Source organism: Pseudorasbora parva, chromosome 17 (assembly GCF_024679245.1).
Source record: "Pseudorasbora parva isolate DD20220531a chromosome 17, ASM2467924v1, whole genome shotgun sequence".
Taxonomy (NCBI): domain Eukaryota; kingdom Metazoa; phylum Chordata; class Actinopteri; order Cypriniformes; family Gobionidae; genus Pseudorasbora; species Pseudorasbora parva.
Window position 1 is genome coordinate 17975204 of NC_090188.1, and position 21930 is coordinate 17997133.

Consider the following 21930-nt stretch of genomic DNA (forward strand, 5'->3'; position numbering starts at 1 on the left):
CGTGGTTTTGGATTGATTAACTGTATTACTGAATTCGGCATTAATGTATATCGACACTTTATGAACCCTAATATGCAAATGCATTAAGAGGTTCAAAGAGCTGCGAGATGACGCCATGGTTTAAGTAGGTGTATACATGAAGGGGGCGTGTCGAAGAGCTGGTTAGCGATTGGCTTTCGCTTACGTATTAGAATTCTGTTGCCATAGTATTTTGGTTTAAAAGTCTGGCGGGAGAAGAGGGCTGATTCAGAATAGAATGCATTTGCATAATTTTGTTTCAACAGACTCAGACTTTACTTCTCATAAAATGTAGCATTTGCACATTTCTCTCCAGTTGAACGAAAGTGAAATATGGTGACGAAGAGAATTAGATCCGAATACATGAAGAAATTTAAAGATCCGAGATGGGACACTTACGCAAAATGTTATGAGGATTTGCTGAAGTACAGACTGTCAAGACGGCTGTTGGAGCAAGCGCACAAACCTTGGTTTTGGGGAGAATGGGGCAGCGAGATGGGCTCCAGTGGCAAATCTACTCCTCTAAGTCGGAATAAAGTCGAACCTGAACGATCTACATGTGCGACACCAGAACCAGCAGCTGAACCAGAACCACAGAGAGAAGTGCAGGACACAGACACTAACGTTACAGACACCAGTAAGTCCTGAGCTGCAGGTTGTCATCATCTTCTATCTTTGTTCTTTTATAGTATCTACTAAAAAAGTTTGTGTTCTAGTGTCGTCATTGTAATGTAAACTAAATCTTCGTTAAATAAAAAAGAAATATTAGATGGAAACTTTAATAAAAATAGCCTTTGAAATTAAAATAAATAGAAAGCTAAATAGAATATTATTAAAACCAAAAACTATTAAAAATGCCAAAGCAAAATTACTCAAATTTAAACTAAACCGAAAATATAAAAATAAAAGCAAATTCAAAGAATTATTAAATTACTATATACATTTATTACTATAAAAATAACTTATTCGTAAGATATAACTGTTAATACGGCTCACATTTTGCAGTATGCAACTCAATGTTAAAAAGTTAACGTTAGTTCACCCAAAAATGAACACTCTCTCATCATTCTACTCACCCTCATGTCGGGACACAAATGAAGATCTTTTCAATGAAATCTGAGATTTTTGTCCCCCCTTTGAAAGTCCATGCAACTAGCACTTTAAATAACTTCAAAAAGTTCATAAAGAGATTCTAAAACTAATCCATTAGAAAATTGAGCGGTTTAGTCCAAATTTGCTGAAGAGACTCGAAGGTTTTATATGATGAACAGATTGAATTTAGTCTTTTATTCACATCAAACATTGATCAGCGAAACATAAGTTCAACCGAACCAAACCTGCTTGACGGGTGAGAACAAACCTCATTGGTTCTTGTGGAGGCAAACATGCGGCATAACACAAGAATAAACTTCAGTGGTTCTCGCTATAGACTGTAAAATAAATGGACACAGCATAACACAAGAATAAACTTCAGTGGTTCTCGCTATAGACTGTAAAATAAATGGACACAGCGATCCCAAAGACTTCAACGGCGGAAAATTAAGTCAATTAGAGGCACTCACTTCCTGATGGCTGTCAGAGCGAACTGCGCAGGCTCAGACTGAGCTTGACGGCGTAGATGTGACTTGAGCCTCCTGTCGGACAGCTGTAGGTCTTCTAGTAGTTGTGGAAAGTGAAATCTGAATTACGTTGTTTAAATGTTTTGTCCCGTTGCTTTTGGCACACTATGGGCTTCTCCCCATTTTTCCCCCTTGACTTTATCAGACTTTATGTCTCCACGTCCCTCCGACTGTCACATAGACAGTAAAAGATTGCCTGCGAGTGTCTCCTCAGGTCTATATGGTAATTTCTCAACTGTGCGACAGAGTCGCGTTGGTTATGACGCAATCGTTAGCCTATTTTTACAAAAACAGCTTCTACGGGCCGATAGTGTAAGATACAAGGTAATGGAGCCTTTTAAGCATTGTCGTGTTTCTTTGGACAAATGGAGTCTTTAAACGGCTCAGATGTAAAATTATTCACTGTCAAAGTGACTCAAAAATGAATGGGAGTCAATGGGATGCAAACAGCAGGTGATGGCTTGGTTAGCAATGGCCCCTATGAGTGGAACGCTTTCAAAGTGCTAGATTACCCCCTTGGTTCTCGCACGTCAAGCGTACATACTTGAACTTCCATTTACCACAACTGGGGGGTATTCCAGAAAGCAAGGTTGACTTACCGTCACGTATACCTTAAATTATCTGTTTTAAATTTCCAAATCTTACTTACTCGAGGTATCCTAGTTCCAAAAATAGTCCGGGAGTAAGTTCAGACAACTCAGAGTATGTTCCCGGTTAACACACAAGACATTCTCAGAGCAACAAATTGATGATTCACCATGGAAACGGACTCTAAGAAAAAGTGCACCATTCTTCATCCTTCTTCTTTAGTTTAATGGTGATTTACATAACCTACTCAACCCATTCTAAAGATGCCGATGCTAAAAACATATTTACAGAAGATAACTTTACCATAGTGAAATATTTACATCAGCACAATTTAGCATCATTTTCAACATTTTCAAAATAATCAAGGCATATAAAGACACAATAATCTGTATAATAACACTTTTTAAAATGCAACATCTGTCTTTTCTCATCAGAGCTAGTTAGCAGAGTTGCTGTTCAGAGTCATCAAGAGGAGAATAACAACGCCAGAGAATGCGCTCCTGCTCTCATCCCAGAATCTAACACACATATCCTGAACACACCAAAAAGCAAACACAAGCATACAAGATCAAAGGTCAAGCCTCATGTCACCAAAGACACTGATAAAGAGAACCGTCATCCTTTTGCCCTGTATGGCTCAGGAGAGAAGCAGACAGATATGGCTTCAAGAAAAACCCATAATGTTGGTCCTGCAACATCAACCGCAGAGGTGAGAATCCTTTCAGAAAGCATGTCGTATAAGTGGCTCTTGATCAGTAAGAAAACTACAAAAAAAAAGAAGAAAAAATACATTACCGTTTTATTATTATAAATATTCCCTACAGATTTAAATGAACAATTACTAGCATATTTAAAATCACCATGAATCATTTCCTGGTGGACAAAATCAAGTCCCACCGTACATTTTCGAATTTGAGAAGCAGTTTTACTCAGATATACGTCACTATAGGGAAGACCATAGACCCTTTTCACATTTCCTTTCTCAGAGCAGAAGTCATCATAGGGTTGGGTAAACTTTTATAGCGGTGAATGAAAGAATACATTTAAGGAACACACCGACCTTTTGTAACTTTAGCTTATTCACCGTATCCCCCAGAGTTAGATAAGGCCATACATATCATTCTCATCTTTGTGCGTGTCATAAGGTCATAACTGACGCACCCACCGCTAGCCTAGCTTAGTACAAAGACTGGAGATAAGCGGCTCCATCTAGCCTACTGCTTAATAAGTGACAAAATAATGCCAACATTTTAATATTTACATGTTGTGATGTGTATAGTTACATTGGCCCTCATTTATCAATCTTGCGTATAAACGGGCGTATATGTTGGCGTAAGATTATGCTTACACTCTCACCGCCTGATTTATGAAACTGTGCGCACCTCTCCAATCCAGGTGTACGCAATACTTGCCCTTGATAAATGCCGCGCCTAAAAACGATCGTCATTAGAATAACACGCCCCTATATATTCAAGTCTCCGCCTCCCCCACGCCCTCATTTTACGCCATGGAGACACGGAAGACGGCAAAGAAGCGAAACTTCTCTGACATGGAGATTGGGCGCGTCTCAATCATCTCACTAGTCCACTAGTCAGGGCACTGATTAGGACATAAGTCAATGGGCTGACTCCCTGATCAGTGCCCTGACTAGTGGACTAGTGAGATGATTGAGACGCGCCCATCAAGACCATCACCAGGGAAGTGGAAAAAAGCGAAATTGTTTTATTTGGGAGTTTAAAGAGTGGGATTAAAGGCACCCAAAAAACAAACAAATATGGACCCAAATTACGAGTACTGTTAATAGTGTGGAGGTTGAGAAGCGCACTCCAGCAGTTTAAAGCTGTTTGGATGATAAATTACCTATCACAGTGCATTATTTTACAGCACGTTTTGAAACAATTAGCATTTAATTTCATATCACGGCACATGTATTGGGGTGTACAATATGATGATGTGATGTGGAGTAGCCTCCATTCATTCACATTAATAATTGCATGACAATTTGTAAGATTCTTTTTATTATATTATTGTGATTTTTATTATTAATGACGCTCATTGTTATTTAGAAGAAGAATGTCGTTATTATTTATTTTATTAATATTTAAAAGAAGAAGAATGGAAATTTTATTATTTTGTCAGTCTGAATTATTCAGTCCCAGTCCGTGCGCAGCTGCTGCACAGGCTCAACTGGAGGAATACATGCCTCAAATGCTTTAGTAGCCTATAGTCACACAAATTAAACATTGAAGTCTACATTGCACAAAAATAAACACTGAAGTTTATAATTACAATGTTGTTGTTGTTTTTTACAGTGGGTCATAATATAGCATATCTTGTCAGTGTGTTTTGTGGTGTTAGGAATTGTTTTTCTGCGCATTTTCGCACTAACTCAAAATGTGCGTACACCACCTCCTGAGCTGGCGTAGGATTTGAGCGTGCAGTACGCCAACGTCCATATCATATTGATAAATTTCAAAGTCACCGTGGGTTTGGGTGTACGCTGGAAATTTGGTGTACGCACTTTTGATAAATGAGGGCCATTGTGTACTAAGACAGATTTTCTAGACCGATATGGCTAGGAACTACACTCTCATTCCTGCGTAAAAATCAGGGATTTTTTCTACCGTACCATGGGTGCACCGGCGCAATGATATTACGCAGCGCCTGGACCTAGTCCCCAGCACGCTCTCTGTGCAAGCAGGTTATCACGTTGGTTATGTTGACAGAAGTTAACCTATTTTCAGGTGCTGCGTAATAGCATCAGTTATGGTAAGCACAGAGTGTAAATGTATTTAATTATCTAACTCTGGGGAATATGGTGAATAAGATAAAGTCCCAAAAAGTTGGCATATTCTTAAAATAAATACATATTTTTTGCTAAAAAAAGTAATTAATTACTAGTTACTAATTACATCTTCATTAGTGTAATTAGATTACTGTAGAAATTACTCTCTCCTAAAAATATTGAATTACTTATTTACTAATTACTTTCTAAATCCTATATCAACTTCGACTAGTTAATGATTCAAGGATAGACATGAAACGGCTCTTTAATTAATTCAAATAAATATTAAAACTACATAAATTATTCTTATTAACTGACCAAAGTATTACAAATGTGCAAAGGATACTTAAAAAACATGCATTTTCAAGTTATTTAAAAAATGTTGATGTTAATTCCACTATTGTATTATCTATAATTGTTCAACAATCTATACACAGTATTTAGTTCAGTTAGATCAAAAGTAACGTTAATAAATTACAGAAAAAATGAGTAATCCCTTACTTTAATTTTTCAAGGGAAAAGTAATTAAAATACAGTAACTAATTACTTAGTAACTAGTTACACCAACACTGCTCCCATATATTCTGTATTAGAAACACCCTCACAGCTGTTTTTGTGTCATTTGATGCAAAAGTAATAAAATACAAAGTATTAGTGTTATAAATGTACATGAATTTAATTTTAAATGAAATTTTAATTTAAGTGAAAATACAAAAAACGTTGATGATCGTAAAATATGCGTTATCACAGTCTGTGAAAAGGATCTATTTCAACTTCCATTTAATTCCGACTTTAAAAGGGACTAAAATCCTGTAATTATACTGCTATTCTTTTATAGAATGTTTCAACTGCACGTGTCCATGAAAGTCAATGTGGTCTAATGTTGTTCTGAGAGTAAACGAAGACAGAATGTTCATTTGAATCATGGGTGAACTAATCCTTAAAGTATTGTTTTTCATGCAAACTTCATGCAAACTTCTTCTGTCTAGATCCATGAGTCAGCGTTGCGAGCAAAAACCAGACGGGAGGTGGAAAAACAGATGAAGAGATTTGACAAGCAAAGAGCCAAATCTGCTGACTTCGAAAAGAGCAGCAATAAGATTGTCCCCGATTTCAACCCCTGGGTGACAGAGTACATGCGCTGCTTTTCTGCACGGTCTCGGTAGTATTGCTTTCCAAAATCCTTTGAAAATGTCTGACTATCTAAATCTCTCAGGCTGGACGACCAAAAACACTCCACGTAATGACTGGGGCATCTGTCCGGTTCACTTGCCATCTTCCAGAATGGGTCACAATGAATTAAACGTAACAGAAGTGTTTTTGTGGGTTTATTTACACCATGGATATGTTGCATTTACTGGTACATATCAAACATGAAAACACAATCCATTGATGCTGCAGGGCAAACTGTCAAACCATCACATGCCTTGTTGATTTTGTAGGTTGCGTAGATTTACAGGCCATGAGATTTACCAGTGTCTCTTTACACCCCAAGCCAAACAATTACAAGTGTTCAGTAATTGTCCGACAACTAAAGACATATAATACGTTGTAATGTTGTGTACTATTGTTGTATTGTTTATATTGATTAACATTTATGGTTAGTTTAAAGAAATCTTTACCAACATGAATCTTTGTAAAGTGTTAACCAACACTTGCTTAAATAGCCGTTCCATTATATTTTTTTCTTTGATATGAGCTAGCTATTAGATTTTACTTGTACATTCACTTTAATGGTGCGTTCCATTTGTTTTTGTTTTTTTATTGTAAATAGTGTGTAAAAAGTCACTGGTATCTAAAGCATGAAACAGCAAAATGACAAATCATGTTTCAATGAGATCATACACATCAAAGCCATTCCAGCTGTTCATCATCAAGAATAACTTTCATTCAGTGTGACATTATTTGGTTTTTAGTAGCACTCAGGTATTTCGTGTTGTATTTTATGTAATTTATTTTTGGGATATTTGTACACTATTTATATATTAAGGATATTGGACTGTAGTTATTATATTCAGGTCATTATCTTTAAATGGGAGAATGCATGTGTTGTATGAGCAAATGTACAGGTATTTTTTTCCTCCCATCACATCTTTTTAATCAGTTCTAGCATGTATTATGTAAATAGTGTTGCTTTAGTGTAAATGTATTAAAGCCATAATGTTTATGAGGTACATTAAAATTATGAATATGCACTCAACTGTCTGATTTGAAAGGCGGTTTGAAGGGTATTAAAGTGTATGCGTTTAGTTTCCGGCTTGTGAAACAAAGATGTTTAAATGTGTACCATTTAGATGGGATTTTTTTTTATGCTTTCCTTATTAGGACACATTGTGTGGTAACAAATGCTAGTTTTCAGTCTTAACATTTTTAACAGGTTGTTTAGAGAGAGTTATTGATTGATATGTTAAAGTAAAAAATAAAGTATAAAACTTTTCATGAGCATATTATCGATGTAAAAGTCATTCTTATGTTTATAGTTAAGGATACTTTTGTTCACAGACCTGCCATTAATATATGAAACTATTCTCACTAATGCACAAGGCCAATATATTTTATCTCCAACTCATTAGAGCATGCAGTTACTAGACATTAGGATACTGCAAGCCTGCCAAGACCTTATCCATGTGTCACACCCAAGGAGCAATTTAAATGTCTGGCATTGTCTCCCTTATTCACTTTGATTTAATTAATGATTTGTTTTTATTTAATAACTTGACTGTCCAGCAAAATAGGATTGGAAGTTTTATACAAATTACATTGATTTTACAAACACTGATTTTACATTCTGTAGCTAAAATGTACTTCTGATTAGGTGACTATTAAATCACATCTTAATTTTTTATATCAGTACTACAGATTTTTTCTTTTTTATCATGTAAAGTGAAGACACAGCATGAATGAAAAACGAGGAACTACCATTCAATCCTTTGTTAAACAAGACTATGGCAGCGATCTTTCCCATTTCAAATTAGAAGAGGGATTCACAATGATTTATAATATTTTTTTCGATTCCAGCTTGTTTGAGCCATTTAAAATGTATAGGAGAAGAACGGGAAAAGTAGAAGATTAAAAAATTTCCAAAAACAAGGAATCACTTTAAATACGTCAGTATCATTCCTACAAACACCTAAAAATGGGACTGCGGCACAGAAATCCTGTACAGTAAATATATAGCATGTAACACTGATATTGAAGCTGTTCATACGGACAGTGTATTACAGTGTGATATGAAGGCAAGTGTGTGCTGGCTGATATTTTGAATGTAAATTATAATACAAGAGCAAAAACGTATTGACAAATGTCATAAACCATTTTTCTGGTATCCTTTCCTAAAACATACTAACAATAATGGAAAAAAAATAAACCTAATTAAAAGCAAACAATGTTTTAGCGAGATAATGCACATCATTAATAAAAAATTACAGGTGCGTGCCATAGAGCAGTGATGCAGATATATATATATATATATGCTGTATATAGTCATTTATGAATATGTTGTAGTACTGCAACCATGAAACATGCTCCACGGTGATAATATAAACTCTTCTCTACACAACATCTACATATGGAATAGGGAAAGATTGGGCAGGGGCTCAGTGCAGTATTCTCAGGGGCAAGGGCCGGATCTTTTAACTACCCTGAGGGTTTTGGGTACCACAGATGTCTTTGCCTGGGCCCGAGGGGGACAGTAAACATTCTCCCGATCCTTCTGGAGTTCAATGGGTTCCTCGGCATGTCAGAAGAGAAGTAAAACTAAGGTGAGGGAAACAGTCGCTCCACCACGATGAGCCGTACGTCACATGCCCCACTAATGTCCGCCTCCTCATGTTCACAAAACCTTGGCCAAAGGAAACAGAAAAAAAGTGCAGGTAATCATATAGGTGGTCCTTTCACGCTGCTTTCTTCATGTCTACAAACTGAAGGTGTAGCTTCCTTATCGGTCTTGATCTTCTTCAGACACCTTGAATCTCTATTTCTAGCACGCATTCCAAATAAGGCACCTTAGAAACCTCGGAAAGTGCCTGGGAGGGCCGTGTATCTAAATATATCCATTCCCCTGACACTGTTTCCCCTGTGGCATTTTAACTGATAAGAGTGAGAAGGGGCTTGGAGGACTCTCTCAGGAGGGGCTGGAAGGTAAATCATTTGCCCATTTGTGTGTGTGAACTGTTGTTACATCATCACTCGTACGCAAGGCATGCAGAAGCAAACTCAAGTGGCATTTTGGTTGGAGGCAGTGATAAAAATAGCACTTGTTCTTGAAGAGAGCTCCTCCTGCTAGAGCATGCCAAATACAGTAGAGATGCTGAGGGGCGACGACTATCAACATCCTTTTACAGACAACCGGTTTATGACAACACTTTGATTGAAGCTAAAATTGTGTCACCATCGCCAAATACGATGGTATCACGTTACAGTTCAGTTCATTACTATTAGTTCATGCATTAGAAATGATTAAAGTTGTTAAAGCATTTATTGATTTAGGTTAATGTTAATTTATAAATATACTTTTTCTTTTCATTGGTGTCACCGGTTGTTTATAATACATTAATGTGGCTTTATACACACTGAAATGTAAAAACTGAATTAGTATACACGTTTAGAGTTTATACTTTTTTATTTTTTAAAGAAGCCTCTTATGCTCACCCACTCTGAATTAATTTGATCAAAAATACAGTAATATTCTTAAATATCATTTAAATTTAAATAAAATCTATTTTCTATTTAAATATATTTTAAAATGTAATTTATTCATGTGGTGGAAAAGCTGCCTTTTCAGCATCATTACTTCAGTCACATGACCATTCAGAAATTATTCCAATATGGTAATTTGCTGCTCAAGAATTATTATTATTATTATTATTATTGATGCTAAAAACTATTTTATATTTTTGAATGGTAGTTTATGTACAAATGTTATTCAAGATGAATAAATGCTGTAAAAGTACTGGGCTGCATTTCCCGAAACTTTCTTAATGCTACGTCATTCTGAAGTTATTCGTTAAGCTTACGCACAATCATTTCAAAATTATATAAAATAACCATGTTGGATTTAGTTTGCAATTTGGATAATATTTATAAGATCTCACGAGTCGGAATAAATGCAATTTCAACTAGTTCTGAAGTACTTTGAACACTGCTTTCTCACATAATACAGTTAAACAGCCCCTGCATAGAGTGAATAATCGATGTTGGCTCTAACATCGCACTTAAATGGTTAGTTTACCCAAAAATGAAAATTCTGTCATTAATTACTTAACCTCCTGTCGTTCAACACCCATAAGAGCTCCGTTCATCTTCTGAACAAAAATGAAGATATTTTTGTTGAAATCCGATGGCTCAGAAAGGCCTCCATTAACACCAATGTCATTTTCTCACTCAAGACCCATAAAAGGTACTAAAGACGTCGTTACAAAGCCCATCTCACTATGTGGCTCTACAATAATTTTATGAAGTGACAAGAAAAGTGTGTGCAAAAAACCCCTAAATAAAGACTTATATAGTGATGGGCTGATTTCAAAACAAAGATTAGAATGGTTATTAATCAGCGTATCGATTCATGATTCGAATCGACAGTCACGTGATTTCAGCAGTTTGGCACGCGATCCAAATCATGAATCGATACGCTGATTCATAACCGTTCAAAGCTTTGTTTTGAAATCGGCCCATCTTATATAAGTCGTTATTTAGTTTTTTTCCAAGTAAAAAATATTCTCGTCGCTTCATAAAAGGATTGAAGAGCCACTGCAGTAAGATGGGCTTTGTAACGACGTCTTTAGTGCCTTTTATGGGTCTTGAGAGAGGAAATGACATTGGTGTCAAAGAAGGCTTGTCTGAGTCATCGGATTTCAACAAAAATATCTTAATTTGTGTTCTGAAGATCTTACGGGTCTTACGGTGTGTTGAACGACATTAATTAACTAAGGTTAAGTAATTAATGACAGAATTTTCATTTTTGGGTGAACTTACCCTTTAAGTGATACCTTAAGCAACCTCCTAAGATATAGTTTGGGAAACACACCTAGAAATGGTATACCTTTAGTCAAGTTATACCTTAAGAATCAGTGGCTTACTTTTCAGACGATGACGGTAATGAGAAAATCTAGTTTAGTTTAGTTTAGTTTATTTATTTATTTAACAGGGACCATACACAACCCAAATGTTGTGCCAGAGTTAGCTAAAATAGCTAATTTGCATCTGCGGTCCCTGGGCAGGATGATGTTCAATACAATTACAGCATTCAATTACAATCCAAGAAAGAAAGAAGAAGGAAAAAAAAAAAAAAAGAAACAAATAATATCAGAATATCAGAAATATTGAATCAGATAGAAATTCCTATAAAAAATAAATTAAAATAAAAAATAAACAAATAATAATAATAATAATAATAATAAACAAATAATAATAATAATAATAAATAATAATAATAATAATAATAATATAAAAAAAAATAATAATAATAATCAAATCACTACTAGTGAACAAAAATGGATACAAAATAATAATGTTACTGGAGATATTGGGAAATATCATTAAAGAAACACAACCAATAAAAGTATGCATAAATTAATATGTGCAATGTAAGATTTAATTCAAATACAAGAATGTTCTATGTTTGTTTTTTTAGACTCGATTAACACGGTTAACATTTGTTTGATTTAGCCAAAAACTAAATTTAAAACTAAAGACTAAAATTGTAAAATATGATTCAATTATTGAATTATTGAAAAGGTCAAGGACATTGAACAGAAAAGGACCATTAGCACTGAACATGACACTTAAATCTAATATGCAGGGAATGATGTTGTGAGCACAGGGAACAACTGTATCTGATTAAATCTGAATGCAGTGCAGCTATTTTTAGTAGATGTTGCCATTATGAGTGGTACAGAGGGCCAGTAGAGAAAGAACAGAACCTTCTTCTTTTAGAGACCAAGGTTATAATATAGCAACATGAAGAAAATTTGTAATAATGAATATCACACATCGCAATGTTAAGGAACTGCTAAGCCCCTCAGGACAGAGCTTGGACAGCCTTCTAATATTAAAACCTCATATGTAAAAATTAAGCAGAGACAAGTCAAGCCTCTGGACCTTCACCTGGTTGGTCAGTTGTCTGGGATCTGTGTTAACAGCCACACTCCGGCACGCTCTCTGCCTGAGCCCGTCTGGGAGAACGCAGCTGCCGCAACGCTGCATCTCCGTACTGGATTCCTGAACCCATCCGCTCCGGGTCCAGCTCTCCTACACATCCAAATGACAAGCACAGAAGATAGATTCAAATGTCTAAATAAGCTTATGAGTAACAGCACAAGGCACTGGCCTTTTTGTACCTGACTCTATTTTGTTAAGGATTTTCCGAGCACACTGGACAAAAGCTTCCTCCACATTCTCCCCTGTTAGAGCACTGGTCTCCAAAAACATGAGCTCTGAAAGTAAAGATATAAACAATTACATCTGTTTTGTTAAATTAATAATAATCAGAAATTAATGCATTCTCAAAAAAATAAATATTGTGATTATTTTGCTGCGTTATTATGCGTTTACTTTTTATTTAATAAACTTAGAATTATTTATATACTATTATAGTACTTTTTGAATTAGTTTGTATTTCACTTAATTTTTTGGTTAAGATTTAGTGCTTTAGAAGTTTTTGTTTTATTCCAATATTTCTATTTTTCTTCAATTAATATTTATTGTCGTTCTTCTAGTGCATCTACTTTTATTTCAGTTAGTTGCCAAAGCAACATTTACATATTTAATTTGCTTTTGAAGTTTACAGTAATATTGATATTTTATTTTAGCTTTATTTCAGGTAACACAAACCCTTTTAACAACACAGATCCGTACGCACAATGGTAATGCACCAATAGCCAATGACTGTTTAGTCTCTGAATACACCCTGGTAATCTCAATGTAGCCAGTTTGGAGTCTGTTCACGAGTGGGCTCATGTTTTTTAATAATTCTATCATGTAGTGACCTCTAGTGGCACAGTCACAAAACGCAAGCGGATCAATGTAACCTGCAGGTAACGTCTAGTCTGACATACACACCATTCTCTTGAGCGAAGCGCGAGGCCTCAAGGAAGGTGACTTCACGGTCAGCATCCAGATCCTTCTTATTTCCACACAGTATGATCACTATGTTCTGGCTGGCCAACATCCTGGCATCTGTCAGCCAGTTAGTCAGAGCGTTGTAGGTTTCTCGACTAACATCCAGAGACAAAAAGTGTGAGAAATCAATACACTTAAAGATCTATAAATACATATCAGTCTAGCTCTAGGCAAACCTCCAGAAATATACAAATCTCTGAGAGAATAGAGCCACACACATAATATTATGCAGACACTAGATACATAAGTGTGACTTTACCTAGTAATGTCATACACAAGCAGAGCCCCAGCTGCCCCTCTGTAGTAGCTGCGTGTTACAGACCTGAGGAGGAAAAAAAACATTTGTACAATTAAACCTCAGCTGGTCAAATCTAATGATGAACCAATATATCAACCATCCATATTTGGTCATTTTAGAGCTACCCAGTATTGGCAATTAGTCAATAGATAACGGACAAAAATATATATTTTATTCTGCAGGGATGCATTAAATTGATCAAAAGGGACAGTAAAGACATTTACATTGTTTAATATTTCTTTTTTTCAAATAAATGCAGTGCTTTGGAATTTTCTATTAGAAAATATTTTGCCTTGACATCAAAGGAATACATTAAAATTAAAAATATATATTATACAATATTGCTGTTTTACTGTAAATTTGATAAAAACAAATCAGCCTTGGTGAGCATGAAACTTCTTCAAAAAACATTTTTAAAAAAACTTACCAACCCCAAACTTTTGAACAGTAGTGTATATTCGAGTTAATTTGAGTAAATGTTATGCTATTTCTATTGATTAAAAAAAATTGTGTTAAAAAAATTGCCATTCACAAGACATTTAACGTAAAACAGAATAATCAATGAGAAAATAAAGATGTTTTTATTAATCTAATATTGATTGGATTGTGAACAGTGGGCATGAAAAGAAAGACGAATGCGAGTTTGATAAAACATTGATGTTCTAATGAGGTTACTGACATTAAATAGAATTCTGGATCATGTTCTGGTTATTATATTAGTAAACATCCACCCTGCTCTCAGTCTAGATAACGTCACTGGGCACTGAAGAATCCATATTAACTGACCACTTTTCAAATCACATCTGCTCACAATAGCAGGACAATATAACTAAGGCCTGCTTCAACATCAGCTGCTGACACGTTTCTGTTCAACCTACAGCAATTGTTTCCTAAAAGGCTACAACATAGAATCTTATGAGAGATAAAGGGCATAAAGGGCAACGTTTTAATGCACACAACAGGCTACATATAACTGATCCAACAAATGAGCTGCAGCTTGAATATTGATAACTAAAACATTTATTAATTTTTTTTTATTCAATTAAATAAAGCTGAAATAAAATATAAATATTAGATGAAAAACTAAAATTAGAACTGATGCCTCAGAATCTAAATGAAATAAAAATAAATTAAAGTTAAATGAAAAATACAACATGGTGCCCTACACAAGATAAGACATGATTAAAGTTATTTGTAAATATAAAATTATTTGTTTTTTATTTATTAATTATATGTATAATATATATATATATATATATATATATATATATATATATATATATATATATATATATATATATATATATATATATATATATAAATAATTTTTTTAAAGAAGCCTCAAAGCAACATATAAAAGAAAAAACTACATTAACAAAAAAATGGTTTGTGTGACATTAGCATATTTTCATTCTAAATGTAGTTTGGCTCTAGGAAGAAGCTGCTGCCAAAAGTTCAGTGCAAATTAAGCATTATGTTGACAGCACTAACAAATTAATCTCTCCAAGGAACTATAAACCCCTAAATGCAATCTGGAATTTAATCACTCCCTCACCAAATGCTCCACCATCTGACTGCCTGAGAACAAACATGGAAATTAATAAGTCATATCTCAGTCAGTGGTCATTTACCCGGCCTATCTAAGAATTAAGCCGTTATAGAAAAATAAGACCTGTTTAAACACACCTGAAACGTTCCTGTCCAGCTGTATCCCAGATCTGAAGCTTGACAAACTTATTGACCACACTGATTATCTTTGAGCCAAATTCAACCCCGATAGTGTGATTCGAGTCATCTTTGACTGGAAAAACAGGGGATAAAACATTAGTAACAGAACACTGACAAGTGTAACATTTCAAACTAGTTTCTTAATGTTTATTTGGTAGTATTACAGAAAATGGCATACATCTTTTTTCTATAAACTGATGAAGCAGACATGATTTTCCAGTTCCTGCATTTCCTATCACAAGAAACTTGAACAGGAAATCTACAGAGGAGGAAAACAAAAACAAAGAGTTTTGTGAAAAATGCATAGAAATTGTAAATAACACAAATAGGATAGTATATAAATGTATGTTACTTTATCATAACAATAATCAGTCAATAGGCTATCATAAAGCTGTCATTATCTAACGTCAATCTATAGACTAAAGAGATTTATCATAACATCTATGTTATTTCTAAATAAATAACGTCCTTTCTTAGAGTAATTATTGCTATCAGAACTGTTCAAATTTGAATCATAACACTTATAAGACTGGCATCGAGAGATGAAACATATGGCAGACCGATAGCTGCTGCCTAGCTGGCACTAAACACAGCTTGTAAGCAAATACTGTGATAAATGAGCTCGGGGCACCTGCTAAAACATGCTATGCTGTCGATAAGAAGAATGGCAAGAGAAAAGGAAAATTAATCACCCTACCGTACGTCTCTGACATGACTGGCGCTGTGTTTCTAGTCTTTTAATACTGCGTTTTTTCTCTTCCACGGCAATCAACAAGGATATCAAATAAAGGGAAATCCCTTACAGGTTTCGCGCATCCCTGTCGGAAGTTTGTGCAGCGACTACTTCCTGTTGTTATTTTCAAAATAAAAGTCAGGGATACTTTTAAAAGCCCAGTGGCACAAAATGCATGACAAGAATCCGAATTAACTACCCCGTATATTACTGAATTTATCGTGCATTTTTATTATTTGAAACTATTTTATACATATTGAACATTCAGAGCTTGCTGACTGAAAATGTGCTTTTAAGCAACCACTTGAGGGTGGTAGTTAGTTGTATGCATCTGTTCTGAAAAACCACACTGACTGAAAAACCACACTAACGCACTGATAATTTGTACCAGATTTTATAGGGCTGAACTCTTTGTACCGTTTACAAGTTAACTTATAGATTATATTTTGATTTTATATCCACATTTTAGTGTATGTTACCCTTACATTAACCCTATAATGCTATAAAGCTTTGATTGCAACACAGACTACAGGATTGATCAGGAAAATTGCATGGTGATGAGTCAAAACTTTCTAAATGAAGTCAAGATTCCATACATGAAAGGATATCATGGATGCTTGGGCAACAGTTATTTATGACTGATGTAAATTGCTCTCTATAAATTGTAGACCACATGTCATTCAGTAATGACTGATGCATGTTATTACACACAAACATAATGTGGAGCATATGAAACAAAAGGGTAATACATACATCAATTTTGTTTCATCTTTCGTGATGGTATAATCAGTTCCTGCTTTTCTTTTTATTTAATAATTAGTTCATTTATAATCAAGAGGCAAAAGGGTCAAAGAGTTCTTATTGGAAGGCCAATAGTCAGTCATCAAGGCATTCCAGCTGAGACACTTGAAGCTCTTCTATAAAATCTAAAATCATGTCAACACCCAAGAATAGGGCTGCTTGCAGAATAAGCGCCACATATCTTCTCCAGATGTCTGTGCATTGGTTCTGTGTTTATTGCATAATGCCTCAGGATGTATAGGCTGCATATTTCTGTTCTGTTCACATGTCCTGTTTGTGTTAGATCTTTCCTGACCCTTTCTATGTCAAAGATACATGACTAAACAATGGGATCTGATCTTAAAGAACTATGTCAACATAGAAATAAATCGACTCAGTTAACGTGCTTTTATGTAGGCTATACAGTCATGTATGTACAACTGTCAAATACACACATACTTATATACAATATATGAAGGCTATATATATATATATATATATATATATATATATATATATATATATATATATAGTATATATATACTAGATACAAATGCATTTAAGAACAATTTTCAAAGATTTTGCACAATTGTTTGATGGAAAAAAAAATATTAATGTTAGTGTGCTTATAAATAAATAGCCTACTTGACAGCTCCCATAAGCTTTGTGTCTTGCATGTAAAAGTTCTTCCTAAGCCATTGAGAGTTTGTGGTATAGAAACAGGGGGCTGCATTCATCCCAGAGGAGCTCTGCTATCACAAGAGTACAATGGTAACCAGGAAGAAGGGAAGTTAACTGTCCTTGGAATCTAAAATTGTCATCACACTGTCTGCACCAGGATGTTATTTTGAAATGTGGGAGGTTTTTTCAGCTCAAACCAATGATTAGAAAGGCTTGCATCTGTGCCAGGTTAAACCTTAGGGCAGAGAAATGTGCGATAGCACAAAAACAGTATCACAACTGCTGTCACGTCAGGGCTTGAAATGCTATTGTTTAGTTTTGCCCAGTTTTCTGTCGGAAAGTTTAAATGGAGGCCTGCTGACACATTTCTTTAAGATACTAATTATTAAATGTGAATGCAACTATTTATTTGCAGGTGTTGAAGAGTTTGTATGCTATGTAGATGCAGCATACATATTCAACAGATGTTGTGTATTCTTCATGCTGCAGTACATTAAGGGTTTTCAATTACAGGTTGTTTGGATCTGATCCCTTAAATATGGAATCAATTCATTCTTTATGACACTAATGGCATACACAGCACAGTCGCATCCAAATTCCTGAATATTTTTTTTTTTTTTTTTTTTTTTTTTTTACTTTGCAGAACAACATATGGCTTGTTAGTTTAAGGTGACTGAGAAAGCACACCAGAGAGCCATGCATTCAGGGATCGGTGCGTCAGTGTTTCTGTCTTTCACATGCAGCATGCTGTTAAGCAGTTGTTTATCCTGTGGCACAGAATCCTCTATACAGACAAATGCTAAAGATTTAACTCTGGGACCAAGTAAAGTAGCACACTCTAAATCACAACCACACTGAATACTGCCGTTGTGTTGCGTCCAGAAAAAAGGAGAAAGCTGCTCAGAGACTTGACAGATTAACGTGGTGAAAAAGAAGAAAAGCTTTGCTAGACACTAAGCTTACATGAGCCCTGTGTTGGATATGCAGGCCTAAAGTTGTTAGGCTTTTTTCCCTCGCAAGTTTGGGTTGTAGCGTTCAGTTGTGTGAATGATTTGTTGTTTTGAACAATTTTATGTTTCTGTATTGTATTGTATTGTATTGTATTGTATTGTATTGTATTGTATTGTATTGTATTGTATTGTATTGTATTGTATTGTATTGTATTGTATTGTATTGTATTGTATTGTATTGTATTGTATTGTATTGTATTGTATTGTATTGTATTGTATTGTATCATTATATACTTTAAATTCACTAAATATCAATTTGAGGCTTGCGTTTATTTAGTTAAAGTTGCAATGTAATGGAAGTAGCGACAGGTGTTCTCTTCCATATTGTGCATCCGAGTGAAACAGATTATCAAAAATGAAAATATGTAGACCTGGACTTGATTCTATCCAACTGTTGTTGACTGGATGTAGGCAGATCTGAATGCAAGCCTTTATGGTCATTTGTAAGAAAAGAGCGTGGGTTTATGCAGACTACATGATTGGAGATGTCCAGCACACATCATGAGAGAGAATGTTGCTTCTCCGGAAGATTGACTTTATATATGTTTATATTATATTAAAAGGACCTCATTCAAAAGTATTGATTCTTAATACTGTGTGTTGTTACCTGGATGATCCACAGCTCATTGTTTTGTTTTGTGATGGTTAGTCTTGAGTCCCTTGTTTGTCCAGAGCAGTTAAACTGCCCAACGCTCTTCAGAAAAATCCTTCCCGATCTGCAAATTCTTCAAGTGATTTTATGATTTTGAGATCTATCTTTTCATACTGAGGACAACTGGGGGACTTAAACACAGCTATTAAAAAAGGTTCAAACATTACACTGATGTAATTATCTTCTATTGTTTCCTGTACTAAATGGAAAAAAAAATGTTTCTGAAGCATCAGTGAATGTTTAAACCTTTATAATAGTTGTGTTTGAGTCTCTCAATTGTCCTCTGTGTGAAAAGATGGATCTCAAATTTATACAGTCAATGCTAGAACGGGTTCAGAGATGAAAAAGATGCTGGAAAACTGAAGAATTTCCTGCTCAGGACAAACCAGGGGCTCATGACCAACCATCAAAAAACAAAAAACAGCCATGGATCATCCAGGTAACGACACACAGAATTTAGAATCAAGGGTACATCAACTTTTGCACAGGTTATTTTTATAAATTCACCTGTATTGTGTACTATATGTAAACATCTTATATGTAAAATATCTTTTATGTATATAATCTGATAGCATAGATAGCATTAAGATAGCATCTCACCTGAAAAAAAGTTTCAAAGTAGTAGGCAGTTAACTGTTTGTTTAGGCCTCAGAACTCAGATAAATATCAGACTGCCCGGGTGGCAATACTTGCCATCCTGGTCTGAAAACATTGCCTGTGTTTTAGGTTTTTAAAGTGATTTGTGGCCCGCTCTCTATTGTCAGCAAAGAGCAGCCAAACTCACTTAATAATCTGATGTAATATGAGGGAGCTTGGTCATTGGACATTCAACCTAAAGGTCACAGCTGAACAGGAGTTGTTGTTATCTACTATCTCAGTTATCTCCATAATGATGTATGGCACACTTGTTATCAGAACATATGCAAACAAACTGCAATATTTTAGCAGAAAAATAAAATGTCTCCCTTCCTTTCTAAAAGGCTTTTCATTGAAAGCCCCCTTTCATGCGCCCCTGCTTCTATAGTACTTCATGGTACAAAGAGTTCACCATTGTTCCCAGCACATCACTATTGGAGACAGACAGCCTGGGAGGCAGCGGACAGACGAAAGAGAGAGAGAAGGAGAAGGAGAGGAGGAAAAGAGAGGGATGGAGGAGCGGGACTTGGCCTTGATTTGATAAGTCCAGCGTTCATTAACCTGGCACAAAACTGGGCACTTTGGTCTGCCTTGGGTCAATGTGATTCAGTGATCGCTGTACTGCTACACCACTGCACTCTGGCTCAAACATTCACCTTACATACAGGGTACATCAGTTCTTTATGATGTAACTTAAAGGGCTAGTTCACCCAAAAATTGAAAAATAGTCATACACGTCGTTTCATACCCGTACGACTTTAGTTCATCTTCGAAACACAAATGAAGATATAAATGAAATCTTATATTTCTGTCCCTCCATTGACAGTCCACGCAGCTGCCACTTTGTCACTTCAATAAGTTAATAAAGATAAAGTAAAACGAATTCATATGAATCAACCGTTTTGTACAAATTTTTGTAAGAGACTAGGTCGCTTTACACCGATCAGGCATAACATAATGACTACCTTCCTAATATTGTGTTGGTCCCCCCTTTGCTACCAAAACAGCCCTGACCCATCGAGGCATGGACTCCACTAGACCCCTGAAGGTGTGCTGTGGTATCTGGCACCAAGATGTTAGCAGCAGATCCTTTAAGTCCTGTAAGTTGTGAGGTGGAGCCTCCATAGATCGGACTTGTTTGTTCAGCACATCCCACAGAAGCTTTATTGGATTGAAATCTGGGGAATTGGAAGCCAAGTCAACACCTCAATTGGTTATTGTGCTCCTCAAACCATTCCTGAACCATTTTTGCTTGGTGCAAATTATGCCAGGGCGCATTATCAACAAAAAAAAAAGATATTTAAACAAAAAAAGGTAACACCTTTTTCACAGGTTCACAGGTAAGTATCGCACACGCACCTGGCTATCCACGTGATGTAAAAGAAAATGTGATTCATAAGACAAGGTCACCTTCTTCCATTGCTCTGTGGTCAAGTTCTGATGCTCTTGGTGCCCACTGTTGGCGCTTTTGGCAGTGGACAGGGGTCAGCATTGGCACCCTGACTGGCAATGCACTGTGACACCTTTCTATCAGAACCAGCATTAACTTCTTGAGCAATTTGAGCTACAGTAGCTCATCTGTTTGATCGGACCACATGGGCCAGCCTTCACTCCCCACGAGAATCAATGAGCCTTGGCCGCCCATTAACCTGTCGCCGGTTCACCACTGTTCCTCCCTTGAACAACTTTTTATAGATATTGACCACTGCAGACTGGGAACACCCCACAAGAGCTGCATTGTTGGAGAAGCTCTGACCCAGTCGCCTAGCCATTACAATTTGGCCCAGGTCAAACCCGCTCAAACCCTTACACTTGCCCATTTTTCCTACATCTGATACATCAACTTTGAGGACAAAATGTTCACTTGCTGCCTAATATATCCCACCCACTGGGATATAACAGGTGCTGTGATGAAAAGATGAAAAGTGTAATTGCACTTCACCTGATAATGGTATGCCTGATCGGTGTATATGATGAACAGATTGAATAACAATGAAATAATATATAATCACCAAGAGTCGGATATGACTGAAATGGTAATGAATAAATGAAATAAGCAAATTTCTATTAAAGAAAAAGAGTATTTTAACTAGTGTTTTTTCACTCTCATTTTCACTCTCATTCTCTCAATATTTGCACCACATAGCCTTTGAACCAGACTAGTAAATGTTTGATGGTCTAGGGATGGTCAGGACCAAGGACACCATGATAGATGGACTTGATCTGTGACAATATGCTTCCGTTGAATGTTTGTCTCTCTAGGCAAGTGGTTGTATTCACCAGG

The 21930-nt window shown here is 35.7% G+C and overlaps 2 protein-coding genes across 2 annotated transcripts; one reads left to right on the top strand and one right to left on the bottom strand.

Annotated features, from left to right (window-relative positions):
* Positions 1 to 336: 336 nt before the first annotated feature.
* On the top strand, positions 337 to 7210 carry ccsapb (centriole, cilia and spindle-associated protein b). Its single transcript, XM_067420980.1, has 3 exons — positions 337 to 642; positions 2662 to 2934; positions 6000 to 7210. Exons 1-3 carry the CDS (start codon positions 352 to 354, stop codon positions 6174 to 6176), a joined length of 741 nt encoding a protein of 246 aa, XP_067277081.1. The 5' UTR covers positions 337 to 351; the 3' UTR covers positions 6177 to 7210.
* rab4a (RAB4a, member RAS oncogene family) lies at positions 6326 to 16004 on the bottom strand. Its single transcript, XM_067420979.1, has 8 exons — positions 15852 to 16004; positions 15333 to 15413; positions 15113 to 15227; positions 13388 to 13450; positions 13069 to 13223; positions 12348 to 12443; positions 12115 to 12258; positions 6326 to 8851 (listed from the first exon to the last, which is right to left on the bottom strand). Exons 1-7 carry the CDS (start codon positions 15865 to 15867, stop codon positions 12143 to 12145), a joined length of 642 nt encoding a protein of 213 aa, XP_067277080.1. The 5' UTR covers positions 15868 to 16004; the 3' UTR covers positions 6326 to 8851; positions 12115 to 12142.
* Between the last annotated feature and the right edge of the window lie 5926 nt (positions 16005 to 21930).

Bases quoted from the DNA above. Each gene is read 5' to 3' on its own strand.
- rab4a (XM_067420979.1), bottom strand. The intron at 13,451-15,112 runs GTGTGTTTAAAC...TTTCCTCCTCAG, and splicing joins GCTGGACAGGAACGTTTCAG to GTCTGTAACACGCAGCTACT. The intron at 12,444-13,068 runs GTGTGTATGTCA...CTTTACTTTCAG, and splicing joins GCGCTTCGCTCAAGAGAATG to AGCTCATGTTTTTGGAGACC.
- ccsapb (XM_067420980.1), top strand. From the start codon at position 352: ATGGTGACGAAGAGAATTAGATCCGAATACATGAAGAAATTTAAAGAT. The intron at 643-2,661 runs GTTACAGACACC...TTCTCATCAGAG, and splicing joins TGCAGGACACAGACACTAAC to CTAGTTAGCAGAGTTGCTGT. The intron at 2,935-5,999 runs GTGAGAATCCTT...TCTTCTGTCTAG, and splicing joins CTGCAACATCAACCGCAGAG to ATCCATGAGTCAGCGTTGCG.